The sequence below is a fragment of the Micropterus salmoides genome, unplaced genomic scaffold (assembly GCF_014851395.1).
Source record: "Micropterus salmoides isolate LMB-PRFRI ecotype aquatic unplaced genomic scaffold, ASM1485139v1 Ms_hic_scaffold_15, whole genome shotgun sequence".
Classification (NCBI taxonomy): domain Eukaryota; kingdom Metazoa; phylum Chordata; class Actinopteri; order Centrarchiformes; family Centrarchidae; genus Micropterus; species Micropterus salmoides.
Genome location: NW_024040596.1, coordinates 1,161,163 through 1,175,083, shown reverse-complemented (window position 1 = coordinate 1,175,083; position 13,921 = coordinate 1,161,163). Strand labels below are relative to the sequence as shown.

Genomic DNA, 13,921 nt, shown 5'->3' with positions numbered 1-13,921 from the left:
GTTCAGCGAGGTGGATCTAAACACTACAATACCCATGAGCCTCGGCTCCCTCCAACCCGTCTCACAGCTGATGAACGACACACACACACACACACACACACGTCTTGTTGTTCCTCCCTCAGTTTGTTTTAATGAAGTATTGATCAGGCTGATTAAAAGAAACTCTTCCAGCAGACCAACAACAACGTCCAGCTTCTTCTTTTAATTTAAAACTACAACAAAAAAGGTAAAATCAACCGGAGCTCGCCCTCTGATGGCGAACGCCGTCCTCAGGGTAGAAGAGATAAAGTGCAACAAGTCCAACGAGGAGTTCGTCCATGCCACAGAGAATAAACAGCGTCACACCGACAGCAGGAGGACAGTTTGTTCTATAAATGCAAACATTTTAACTCGTGTTTCAACTACACGTGTAAAGAAAGTCTCGTGCGCGGCGAGATTTTAACATGACCTTCTTTAACCTGACAGATTTTAGTATTTACAGTATTTACCTGCATTCTGCTGACGTGTTCAGAAACTCGTCTGTTTTATTTCCTCAATCTGTTCTTCAGTCTGTGAAATAAACAAGACCTTTATTGTGAAAGGCTCGACTGAACCTTACCTGCCCTTCCTGTAGCCACTGAAACACCTGCACGTCTTTAACATCATATTTCTTCTTTATCAGCTCAGGATGTTTCCGATTATGATCTGCTGCTGGTTTGATTTGTTATTGGTATATTTATTGATTACTGTATATTTCCTATTGATCGTCATCAGAGTGTGAGCTGTGTTTTAATGCAAACTAAACCTCCTTCAGGTTAATAATACTACTACTACTACTAATAAGATCAATAATAATAATAATGCTCTCGCTACTGCCGTCGGTGTGTAGCGATCCATACAGGTGATGATGTCACTGTGAGAATGATCACATGACACTTTTTTTCTTGTCGACTTTTAGTAAATCTGAAGTTCCTAAACATTTGGATAGTGGATCGATCCAACCCTCTGTGACATCTGATTGGCCATCCATCAGTTTATCGATCTGTCCATCTCGGGAGCACTCTGTGTGTGTATGTTTTATTGGTTTCCATGGTTACGAGGAAGACGATCAGATCTTAATTGATCGATGCTGCGAATCTGTTCTGGGTGAGAAGTAGCGGAGGAGGAGGAGGGAAGAGGGCGTGAACACACAAACACAGAGTGCTGGGCACCGTCGCAGGGTGATGACATCATCTCTAAAGGCCCAGCGACTTGCGTACGATCTTCTGGGCGAGTTTGTAGAACTGCTCTCTGTCCTCCCGCCACATTTTAGAGGCGTCGACGTTCGCTCCACTTTCATCGTTCGGCTCTGAGGGAAAACAAGGACAGAACAAGAGGAGACGAGGAAACACATTAGAAAGACGACCAACATGATTCTTATTTATTTTAGCTTTGGATGCAGCTTCACCTTTATATAAAACCTATTAATAAATGAGCCAAACTGGTATAAAGAAGCGTGTTAAAGCCTTAACGAAGCGCGTTGATGCCTGTAGGAAGCGCGTTGAAGCCTGAACGAAGCGCGTTGAAGCCTGTAGGAAGCGCGTTGAAGCCTGAAGGAAGCGCGTTGAAGCCTGTAGGAAGCGCGTTGAAGCCTGAACGAAGCGCGTTGAAGCCTGAACGAAGCGCGTTGAAGCCTGTAGGAAGCGCGTTGAAGCCTGTAGGAAGCGCGTTGAAGCCTGTAGGAAGCGCGTTGAAGCCTGAACGAAGCGCGTTGAAGCCTGAACGAAGCCTGTAGGAAGCGCGTTGAAGCCTGAACGAAGCGCGTTGAAGCCTGAACGAAGCGCGTTGAAGCCTGAACGAAGCCTGTAGGAAGCGTGCTGAAGGTGAATGAAGCCTGAAGAAGCGCGTTGAAGCCTGTAGGAAGCGCGCTGAAGGTGAATGAAGCCTGTAGGAAGCGCGTTGAAGCCTGTAGGAAGCGCGCTGAAGGTGAATGAAGCCTGTAGGAAGCGCGTTGAAGCCTGTAGGAAGCGCGTTGAAGCCTGTAGGAAGCGCGTTGAAGCCTGTAGGAAGCGCGTTGAAGCCTGTAGGAAGCGCGTTGAAGCCTGTAGGAAGCGCGTTGAAGCCTGTAGGAAGCGCGTTGAAGCCTGTAGGAAGCGCGTTGAAAGCGCGTTGAAGCCTGAACGAAGCGTGCTGAAGGTGAACGAAGCGCGTTGAAGCCTGTAGGAAGCGCGTTGAAGCCTGTAGGAAGCGCGTTGAAAGCGCGTTGAAGCCTGAACGAAGCGTGCTGAAGGTGAACGAAGCGTGTAGGAAGCGCGTTGAAGCCTGTAGGAAGCGCGTTGAAAGCGCGTTGAAGCCTGAACGAAGCGTGCTGAAGGTGAACGAAGCGTGCTGAAGGTGAATGAAGCCTGAACGAAGCGCGTTGAAGCCTGTAGGAAGCGCGTTGAAGCCTGTAGGAAGCGCGTTGAAGCCTGTAGGAAGCGCGTTGAAGCCTGAACGAAGCGTGCTGAAGGTGAACGAAGCGTGCTGAAGGTGAATGAAGCCTGAACGAAGCGCGTTGAAGCCTGTAGGAAGCGCGTTGAAAGCGCGTTGAAGCCTGAACGAAGCGTGCTGAAGGTGAACGAAGCGTGCTGAAGGTGAACGAAGCGTGCTGAAGGTGAATGAAGCCTGAACGAAGCGCGTTGAAGCCTGTAGGAAGCGCGTTGAAGCCTGAACGAAGCGCATTGAAGCCTGTAGGAAGCGTGTTGAAGGTGAATGAAGCGTACCTGCCAACATGCTGACCACAGACAGTAGGATCTTCTCCACACTCTGGACTGGACTCCACCTCTCTGCGCTGCTCTCATATCCCATCGGGTCGTCGCCTGGAGCGTGGAGGATGGAGATGCAGACCCGCCCATCGGGATAGACTGTGAAAGGGGGAGGCTTGTTAGTACTCAGTCAGTTCACGTTCAGCCACATCAGACAAAACCCACCTGAGGAGGTTCTGAACAGGTTCAATGGGACTTGGAAAACATTTTTCTGGGAGGCGAGGAGCTTCAGTGTTACTCAGGGTTGTCACAGGAGAACAAACGTGTGCGTGTTCTCAGGAAATCAGAGATTATCACACAATCTGGTTGAACCTGCCGTCAACCATCTGATGCCGTTATCAGGCGTGATAAGTGTTTCCTGTTGGCTTCCTGTCATGGAGGTGCTTCCTGCCCTCTGACAGCTGCAGGTTTTAAAACTCAATGTTCATTGATTAGTTGGAATCTATAATGGCAAAATTCCCAACCTGGCTTTCACCATCTGGCCATCTAATCATCCCCCATAGTAACTGGCTCAATGCTTCCCTCCCTCTCTGTCTCAAGCTGATGTCTGGTGAGCGTTCTGGCGCGAAATGGCTGCCGTGCATCACCCAGGTGGGTGATGCACACCCACATCAGTTCTGTTCGCTGCTTCTGTTGAGTGTCGACTACAGACAGAACATAACACAAACCGAACATCAGAAAGAATTAACTGCAGGGCTGCTGGGTAACGCTGGCGTCACCTGTACGTGATTTCACAACTCAACTTGAAACTCACATCATCATCATTATTGGTTTTCCAGCAGTTTTCTCTGGCCTTAATACTGAAACTCGTTTTCCCTCTGACAGAAATACAGTCACTGGAAAATGAACACAGGATTTTGGATTAAAGAGCAGCAGACCTTGAGACAGATCGACCGGATCTCGCACCACAGCGGGTGCTGTAATAGGAGCCATGTTGGCCCAGCTTGGATTTGATCCTAAAGGTCCAGTCTGGACTAAATGGGACCCGTGTTGTGCCCAGATCTTTACAGAGAGCTGGATCAAGCACTTGGCAGGTGGTCCGTGTTCCGAGCTGACAGAGCAAGACTCCTGCGAGCTGAGAGGAGGTGGACTCTTTAACGTGAAGATGAAACCAGATTATCATCTTGTTGCTCCCAGACGCAGATTCAAAAAATGCTCTGCAGATATATAGATTTACTTCATGTTACCATATGTTAATACACATTTAATTATCTCTGAAGTTCTGAAGGGACTACAAACTTTTTTTAAAAACATCAAACTTGTGCTGCGGTGACGTGAACAGAACCTTCAGTAACTGTGTGTTTTCTTCTTCACATGTTTCATCTTTATCTGCTGCTGTTTGTTGATGCAGGATCAGACGATACAGTTACAGGTCAGCTCAGGGCCATGCTGGCGTGTGATGATGATGATGATGGTCCCCATCCTCTAATCAGCACGGAGCGTGCTCAGACCGTCTCCCTGCTGTGACATCGTCGCTCAGGCTGCAGTCCACTAATCACGGCGCTAATGACAGCATGCTAACGGTGAGCTAACAGCAGCGGCAGGTTCTGACAGGTTTAAAATGACGGGTTTGAAGTCAAACAAGGCGTCGACGGGTTTCATCACCTGACTGGTTTACTCGGTCACATGACGTCGGTCTGCACTTACTGTTGGGATGAAACATGTCGCAGGTGAACCTCATCTTGGGAGGACTGAGAGGATAATCGGAGGGGAAACTGAGGACGGCTGGAAACACTCCGCCTTCAAAGCAGGTATCCTGAGGACCCCTGAAACATACAGACAAAGAGAGCTGGTTAAAAGCTGGTATTCTAGAGGTTCTGTTGGTTCTGTAGGAGGTTCAGAGACCTGAGGGATTTTTTTAGGGGTTCTCAGAATCTGCTTTATTGCCCAGTATGTTAAACAAGTGAAGATGAAGATCGAGCAGGTCAAGAATCATAAATATAAAACATAAGTTATGAAAAGATATTTAAAAATATAAAATAAGAATAATAAAGAATATTCACATGTGCGGTATGAGTATAATGTACAGCGGGGTTCAGAGTCAGTCGGGGCCCTGGGCCTGTTGATGAGTCTGTTCTTGTGGCGTGAGGTTTTGGTCCCGATCATAGCCGGTGACAAATAAGCGGAGGCAGCCGCCGTGACGTCCCCCGTTGGTTTGTGTCAAGCGGGAAGCTTCCGGTCAGCGATCTGATGCTAGCGCGGAAGTCCCAGAAACCTGCATTCTGTCAAACAGCCAGCATGTGGTGACTCTTCTGGTTGCACAAAGAAGTCTGGTTCCATTAGAAATAATGTTAAAATGTTTCTACTTGTCAGCTGATTTATTCCCTCAGTAAACACTTTCCTGATGAGTTTATAGTCTCAGTCGCTAGTTTCAAGTCTTCTTCAACACAGCATGATGTTCATTTAGTAAATTATGGTCCCATTTATTTTAAAATAGACCATAAAACAGAGGATGTTTCAGGGCGGGACCCTCGGCACTGTGTAAATTTAACCAGCGCGGCTGAAAAAGTCGGCTCAACATGGCGGCGCCCTATCGGCCAAACTTGAGGCTTCAAAACGGCGGTCCACAAACCAACGGGTGACATCACCATGACTACGTCCAATTCTTATATACAGTCTGTGGTTTGTGTACCGCCGTTTTCAAAACTCCAGTTTTGCATTTTCGCCAATTTATTTTTTGGAACCAGACGGGACCATATTTGGACAACAGGGAGGAGCTAGCTAGCTTGATTAGCAAGGTGCATCTGTAATTCACATTAACTGTGATATTAGCTGGGATGCTAACTAGCGACAAACAGGCTTAAAACTAAATGTACTTCCTGAAAAATGAGCAGTCGACTCCCGATGAGCTTTTTCAGCGGCGCTGGTTAAAAGTGTAGCAGCAGATACGAGTCGCCTCTATCCTGATTGACAGGTCGCCAATCAGCTTGTAGCCCCGCCCTAAAGCCTCCCCTGCTTCCTGGTCTCTGTTCCTCTAAATGGGACCATAATTTACTAAATGAACATCATGCTGTGTTGAAGAAGACTTGAAACTAGCGACTGAGACCAGAAACTCATCAGGAAAGTGTTTACTGAGGGAATAAATCAGCTGAGAAGAAGAAACATTTTCTCACAGACTTCTATACAATCACACTTCTTTCTGCAGCCGCTGGAGTCGCCCCCTGCTGGCTGCTGGAGAGGACGCAGGTTTAAGGCTTGGTGAAAAGATGGTGCTCAGGAAGAGGAAGGCCTCCAGTGTCGACTCCTCCGGCGTTTCACTGCAGCAGCAAACGATGTTCATGAGCTCCAGGTGTCACAGCAGGAAATTTAATTTACAACCAAAAGAAAACGGCACAACGCGGCGGCCATCTTAACACTACCGGGAGGTATGAGAAGAGAACCCGGACTTGTTCTGGAGGCAGCTCACTGACGCGCAGCATGTTGGGTTCTAGCAGTTGTCGAGGATGTAAGGTTCCTTTAGGACGTCCCAGCTGTGAGGTTCTACTGGGCGTCCTTTAGGGGAGGTGGAGACATGTTAAGACAGCCGAAGCTGGAGGCTCGTGGTGGAACGGCGTCTTACTGGACTTCTGCACCGTCGGCCCTGACCCGACGGCGTGGAGGGAAGCCTGATTGGAGTCCGTTCAGCCCGTGAATCGGAGCTCAGGTGGATGTTTGAATATCTCAGTACATCAGTTATCTGCAGGTTATTTCTGACTCCTCGCCGCTTCACCTCCTCCACCATCAGTTAAACAGGCGACTGAACACACAAACACTCTCATTGGCTATCTGCACGGCCAATCGGCAGAGGCCCGACACACATCTGAGGCGGGTGTTTATCAGAGTTCCCTGTCTGATGTCTGAACAAGGAAGCAGAGATATAGAGGTGTGTGAAGTCACTCTGTTACAAAACGTTCACTAAATTACAGCTAAACGATTCGCTGATCAGCAGGAAATGTCTTCTAGCAGTTTAGATAATCGATTTACTGTTCAAGTAAATAAAATCTCTGGATCCAGATTCTGCTTCTCTCTGTTCTCGGTGTCAGCGGGCTGAACTTCTCCTGCCTTCAGACGTCAGCTTGGATCAACTCATTAACTGATAATATAAACAGTCTGACCCTGTGGCGTCAGGTTTGAGTTCGGCAGTAAGAGGACAGGGTGTTTTTGCCGTCATAGTTCACTGGCGAGGTTTGTTTGTCATGTTATCAAGACAACCAGACAGTCTGTGGCGTGCACATATCAGACGTGTACCCTACTCCAATCCACTTTATTTATATAGCACAATTTAAACCAGGTAACCAAAGTGCTTTCCACAGATAAAATAAACTATGTTTTTGATAATAAAAAACAAAACAAATTACAACAATGACAGTGACAACGAAGACCATGTTTTTAAACAAGATTTAAAGGTACGGAGATTGGGCACTACTTTAATGTGTGGAGTCGACGCGGACCGTAAGCTCTGTGATTGCTCGGCGGTCGCCCCTGGTGTAGGGATGCACCGACTGTTCGGCCACCAAAGTACATCGGCCAAAAAAAGCAAAAACAAAAAGCCCTACTGGTGTTCAACCTAACAAGTCAAAACCAACTACATTTTAACAAACAACCACGTTGACCGTCAGCAGCGTTCTGTGCGCTCGTGACATTGCAAGTTCATTCTTCCCAGAACGACTAACAAGAACGTTCTCCCCAAGAACACAAGTTCGTTCTTTGCACTCTTGGTTTTGAGAAACACCCAATGTGCAGCGTCACCGTGAGTCTCAATGAAAGTCTGTCTGTTGCCTCCCTGCTGGAAAGTGAAGGTTAGCGCCGGCTGTGCTTCAGACTCCGGGCAGGAAAGCTAACAGTCTGTTTCTCAGCAGCCACGTCGAGAAACAAATTAATCCTGTCGGGTATTTAATCAAAATTCAAAGAGGTCCAGTTAGAGAAAATGTCCCGAAACAAAGGTCTGGATCATCATAACGACTAGCGTGCAATGTCATTTAGTGTCATTACGTATATTTGCATCAACGTGTGTTTTTAGTCAACAACTGTCAAATCGAGCTGGAGGGAGAATAAACAATAACTACTCTAATAATACATTCTACATTTAAGTAAACTGAAGTGCTTCATTTCAGAGAAAAATGAAAAGTGTAGCTTGAAGTGAAGTTTGGTCTCAACCAATGTTATAATAAACAACACATGTGAACTCATGAACAGTTTGTGTTGTGGACAAAACAAGACGTTTCAGGACGTCGACTCGAGCTCTGGGAAACACTGATCATCGTTTCTCACCATTTTCTGACAGTTTATAGATCAAAAAGCTGATCGATTACTCATAAAAATGACCAACAGATCAATCGACAGCTCATGATGACCACGCCCAGCCGCTGCCTTCACTGACATCACGTTCACCGCAGGCGTCTCGTACGGTTCAGAAACCGGAAACTAAAAAGGACCACAGACTCGTTTCTGGTCACTGATCAGAAGAAAACTGGTCAACGAGTATTTTGATAATCTAATAACTTTAATCATCAGTTTCAGAGCTGCAACTAATGATTATTGTCATAGCCTGTTAATCTGTGAAGTGTCAGGAAATGGAGAAAATGACCTGAAAATGAACTGTTAGTAGTTAGTAGATCAGCTTAATTTCACGCCTCTCACGCTGACCTTTAGGAAATCTGCCGCTTTATGTTTTAATCTTCAGAGTCTGGAACCAGGTTCAGTCCCTGTCTTCACGCCCTTTAAACCCAACATCAACAACGTGTTTCATTGAGAAGCTTCATGCGTTTCTCCTGAAAGACTAAAAGTATCTGAAGACGCTTCCTGTTCAAATTTCATATCAACTAAATTTCAATTGCAATTTCATAAATTACTCGTGGAGGGGAGCTGAAGCCCTGAGCGTCGTCTGCAGGCGTACAAATAATGAATTAAATTATTTGTGTCACAGAGCTGCTGGTGAGGGAGCAGCGACACCTGCTGGTCAAACCATCATCACACCTGCAGCTGGGCATAAACAGCTCTCTGACCAGCCAATCACACGGCAGCAACTGAAGCTTCAGGCATGCAGACGTGGTCAGGGCGAGGGGAGAGAGCCGACTCAGGTGACTCAGACCGTGGCCTGGTTTGTGAGAGAGCTGATGAGCTGGGGTTTACAGAGAACGCCTCGCTGGCGGGCACCAGTGGACTGGCTCGAGCTGGCACAGTTCCTGGGCTGCTCTACACGCCACAGCCTCCCCGTCCCTGTATGACGGGAACTCCCAGCAGGACAAGGCGCCGCGTCACCGCTCAGATCTCCTCAAGCTCGCCGAACTGAAAGGGCCTCCACAGACCTCCGCCCTGCAGTCTCACGGCCTCTGCTGGACCCGGGGTCACTTCAGCATGTGGCTCAGTTGTTCAGGGCGACGTAAAGTAAAGAAATGTGAAATTTTATTTTCTGCTCAGTGCTGTTTCGGCAGCCGAGGCAGAAACCAGACACACGTTCATCCTGCAGAGCGACTCGTCCACGAGCAGAAATCATTTGATCCGAGAGGATTTAAAAAGGTAAAATAATATTTCCATTGTTCTCGACTCTTCCACAGCAAACTGGGAAACCCAAGTCATCCGCAGCAGTGATGTCCAAAAGAAGGAATGACGACGAACAGCCTCATTAAATTCAAACATGTTCCTTATTATTATTATTATATATTTACACAAATCCAGAGTAATGCACATGTGTTTGAGTTATATTATTGTTTTCTAACACCTGCACATCGGTTTGTTCCACATATAAATATTTTTACCTTTGTTTATGTCACCTGTTTGTTTCTGTTAAGCTCCTCATCACCACAGCTAGTTCTCCGCACGTGTAAAATACAACTTGGCAATAAAGTTCTTTGTGATTCTGAAATGACTCTTTTAAACAGAGCAGAAATATTTTTGTCGCCTATCAAACCAACTGAAACTAAACATCCTGTACGTGTCGGCGTAGAGTTGTGTGATTCTGTATTGACCACACCACCCGGTCGTATTTCTGTCATGTAACAGGAGAGTTTTTTTCCCCCCACCATCAGTGTGACAGAATATTTCAGACGATCTGAATCTGAATAAGAGCGGCGTCCAGCAGAAGAGGCCGACAGACATCTAAAAACAGTGTTTTTCTGAGTGACAGCTTTGTTTCCACCTGAAACTGGACCAAACGCCTGACGTGAATCCAGACTGTACTCACATGATGAGAGCCTCCCATTCAAAGAAGTTCTCCTCATTGGCTGGACCTGCACAAAACAAACGCACACTGTTTATTGGTCCATGGATTCAGCGTCCGGCTCCTCTGATTGGCCCGTTTCTGCCAGTCAGGAGACTCGGACCTCCTGTGTCAGCTCAGTCTCCTGCAGAAGGACCAGTTGAGACTGGCTTACAGGCGTGCTACTTAATTCACAGCTCACATTTAGGGATGTCCTGACCAGATCACGGCTCACTGAGCACGAACCTTTGTTTTGTTCAAGCTGTCTGCTCTAATTATACAGAGCGACGAAAAGTAAGCGACGAACTACCTGGTGAGCTCAGGAAATACATGACGGGCACGATCCCAGCTATCTTTACTATGACAGAAGTTAGCATAGCATAGCCCTGATCGATCCGAACTCCATTCAGAAAACAAACATGTTTAAAGTTGTTTGCTTGTCATGACAGACTCCTTTTACTTTAAAAAGGAGATAGAATTTAATTTAATGTACTTGAAGTGTGCACTGTCTAAGAAAATACAAGTATCGGATCGGGATCAGAGGCAAAAGAGCATGATCGGGACATCCCCACTGGAAATACATCTCTAACTACTAACGGTTATTATAAGGCTGAGATTCCGGACATTTTTCCCCATTAAAGGTTTTCTGGGAGTTTTCCTATTAATAAAACTATTAGTGGATTAATCAACTGATCAATGAACAGTAAATACATTAAAATGATAAATAAGTACTTTTTAATAATCAATAATCTTATTTAGTAAACTGAATCCACTTGGCTTCAGGAAGCTTTAGAGACATTTAATGACAAACAGAGAAAATAATCGATACCTGCAACAATCCCCTCAGGTGGGTTCAGGGTCAGCTCTGAAACACAGAACACACAGGTGGCGTCAGCTGTGACCTTTGACCTTTCATTCACAGGTGAACTTTACCTGCCTGTCGCAGTTAGGAGGGAAATGAACCGGAAACACGAGTGTAAACATCAACATGTGTGCTAACGTGCTAACATGCCAAGACTGACGAGCTAACAGCAACAAACACGAACCATAAACTCAATTTATTTTAGGTTATATTAATACTAATGTGTTGAAACGGGATTAAATATCTAATGCTGAGACTAAGCTCCCAGTACCCGTAGGCAAAGCTAGCTACCTGCACCAAACTCCATTAAAAAAAGCTATCAAATATGGAATTGTTTTGTTTCCTATCGTGATTATGACACATAATCTTTTAATCTGTATAGAAACAATAACTTCACTGTGCGCTGTTCGGGGTGCATCCATCTTAGTTTCGTTTTTAAACTTGCATATTTACCGTGTACGAACATTTTGGGGACCTCTGACGATCCACAAACAAAAACAATAACATATTATTTTACCGCGGTTAGAGCTGCTAGGTGAATCAAAATGTCGCCGGATTAAAGTAACATGTCCCCCTTTTATGACACTTCTCCATCTGTGTGCAGAAGTACACAGTAAAGAAGAGAAATCACAAAATAGCAGATTCTTTAATGGAGTCTGGTGCGGGAGGCTACGGGACTGTTAGCTTAGCCTGTTTGCTAGCGTTCCAAGTTCTCCCATTGGCTGCTGGCCCGGTTCGTTTACTCACGTTTATACTCCGCCATGAGTCTCTTCAGCGCGGTACCGGCCATCGCGGTTTAACGGAGACGAACCAAAATAAAAAAGATCAGTCCGAGTTTTACTTTTTTTTACTTCGCAACGACTCTGTCACAACAGCTGATCCAGCGCGCATGCTCAGATCGTAATTTCCTGTCGTTTACTGTGTGCGTGTCAGCCGACAGCGCCCCCTGCTGGCAGATAGCGCCCCCTGCTCGCAGATAGCGCCCCCTGCTGGCAGACAGCGCCCCCTGCTCTGATCATAAATAACTAATCATCAATATTCACATCGTTTTCTTCAGTAAAAGTAACAATAAAATACTGTAAAAACTCTCGGTTAAAAGTAAAATAGGTTTCTGATGTACAGAAATGCAGAAGTATCATCAGTGAAATCAGAATCAGCTTTATTTGCCAGGTGTGTGTTTTGCATCGCTCATGATGTGCAAACTCATCCAATCAGGAATCAGACCACAGATTACAACTCATATAAACATATCTGTAAACCAAAACAACAACAGATTGAGACAATAGTGCAATGAGCAGAGTGCAAATGATGCTGGAGTAACTTATTAATATCATTATTATTATTATTATTATTATTATTATTATTATGTACATGTTGAAGGTAGATGTGATAGAAATCTCTCTCTCTCTCTCGCTCTCTCTCTCTCTCTCTATATATATATATACATATATAAACTGAATCGTATTTGATGTTAAATATTATCTGGTATCCCAGCTGCTCTGCTTCAGCTCTGTGATTTACTGGCTCCCCTGATGGACACACAGCTTTGCTTATTGCTGTAGTAAGTCAGCTAGCTGCTGCTAGCTAGCTGCCATTATCTAATTAGCTCAGTTAGCCTGCAGCTACTGGTCAAATTAGCACACTCTGCCCGTACTATGAGCACACTCTGCCCGTACTTTTACAGCAGGTTTTCTTGGACTTTTCAGACTGGAGGTTTTCAGACCAGTGGTGGGAAACAGCGCCGGGCGAGCGGGCAACGAAACTGGGCTCAGCAGCCTCCAGGTGAACCCGGCATGAACAGGACCGAACACACCTGACATGAATCGAACCTCATCAGCTGACTCAGGCCCGGGGTGATAAGAGTCATACCAGCAAGAAAACCACCTTCGTACTGCGTTCCCAGCGGTCAGACTGGCCTCCGTCAGTCTCGGAGTCTTCTCTGTGTTCACTGTTTCACCCACTGGGAGCTGGAACCAGTCCGCACAGAGTCTGCATGACGGCGTGGGTCCGTAACCACATTCTACTACTGGCTACACGCCGATCAATATCTGCGACAAATCCCTCCCCAGCTTTGTGTTTTTACAGGAAACACGTAAATTTTAATACTTTCCTTTCCGTTTCATGGAAACTTTCTCTAAAGTAATCCCTGATTATCTCTTTATTGCCTGTCCTGTAACGGAATACAGTTACTTTATTTTTGTATCCTCATTACGTCGCTGTTACTGTAATCGGTTACTCCCCAACCCTGATAAATCCCAATCTCACCCCTTGTGTGGTGGTTTATGTCAACCTCCTGTAACCTCAAACTCCTCCAAACTGAAAAGGAATGAAAGATGTTAATGAGCCCATTTGATTTCATTGAAACATTCAAGTGAAAGTCTTTCAAATAACCAAAGCACATGGCGCCATGGATTAGTTGGTCAAAGTGCCTGTCTAGTAAACAGGAGATCCTGGTTTCAAACCTGGGAGCCTCTACCTATTCAAATCTGAAAACAAGAAATTGCTCCCTTAACACACTTAAACACCCTCTGACTGAATCAGCTGTTTCTAAAATCTGTCCTTTGATGTACTGGTTTAGATACTTTTCTTGTATCTTTTAGGTACTTTTCTCGTACTTTTTAGATACTTTTCTTGTATTTTTTTAGATTCATTTCTTGTATTTTTTAGATACTTTTCTCGTACTATTTGATACTTTTCTCGTACTTTTAGATACTTTTCTTGTACTTTTGAGATACTTTTCTTTTACTTTTTAGATACTTTTCTTGTATTTTTTTGATACTTTTTAGGTTGAAGTTTTCTCTGCACCAGTCAGACTCACAGGTAAACCAGTAATGAACGCAGCAGTGTGTATCTTTACTTTCAACACGGTGTGGGCTCCCGTCTTGGTACATCACACGCTACAGCAGATCTTTGGTTTAGTGAGAAATTTTATTTGGTATCTGTGAGTACTACACAGTGTTCTCATACATGTCATCTGCAGTTCATCAAACTCTTATAATTATAAAAATTAGGGCATATAATCAACTTACATCTAATACAAAACAAATCAGTCTAGGAGTGAGTGGCGCGATATGTGAATTGCTTTCAAAGGACACGGCTTTTGAGCATCATGGAACCGAG

The 13,921-nt window shown here is 45.3% G+C and overlaps 1 protein-coding gene across 1 annotated transcript; it reads right to left on the bottom strand.

The window, feature by feature from the left end:
• Positions 1-110: 110 nt before the first annotated feature.
• On the bottom strand, positions 111-11,712 carry ube2g2 (ubiquitin-conjugating enzyme E2G 2 (UBC7 homolog, yeast)). Its single transcript, XM_038719984.1, has 6 exons — positions 11,549-11,712; positions 10,769-10,804; positions 9,925-9,970; positions 4,410-4,528; positions 2,721-2,861; positions 111-1,327 (listed from the first exon to the last, which is right to left on the bottom strand). Exons 1-6 carry the CDS (start codon positions 11,589-11,591, stop codon positions 1,215-1,217), a joined length of 498 nt encoding a protein of 165 aa, XP_038575912.1. The 5' UTR covers positions 11,592-11,712; the 3' UTR covers positions 111-1,214.
• Between the last annotated feature and the right edge of the window lie 2,209 nt (positions 11,713-13,921).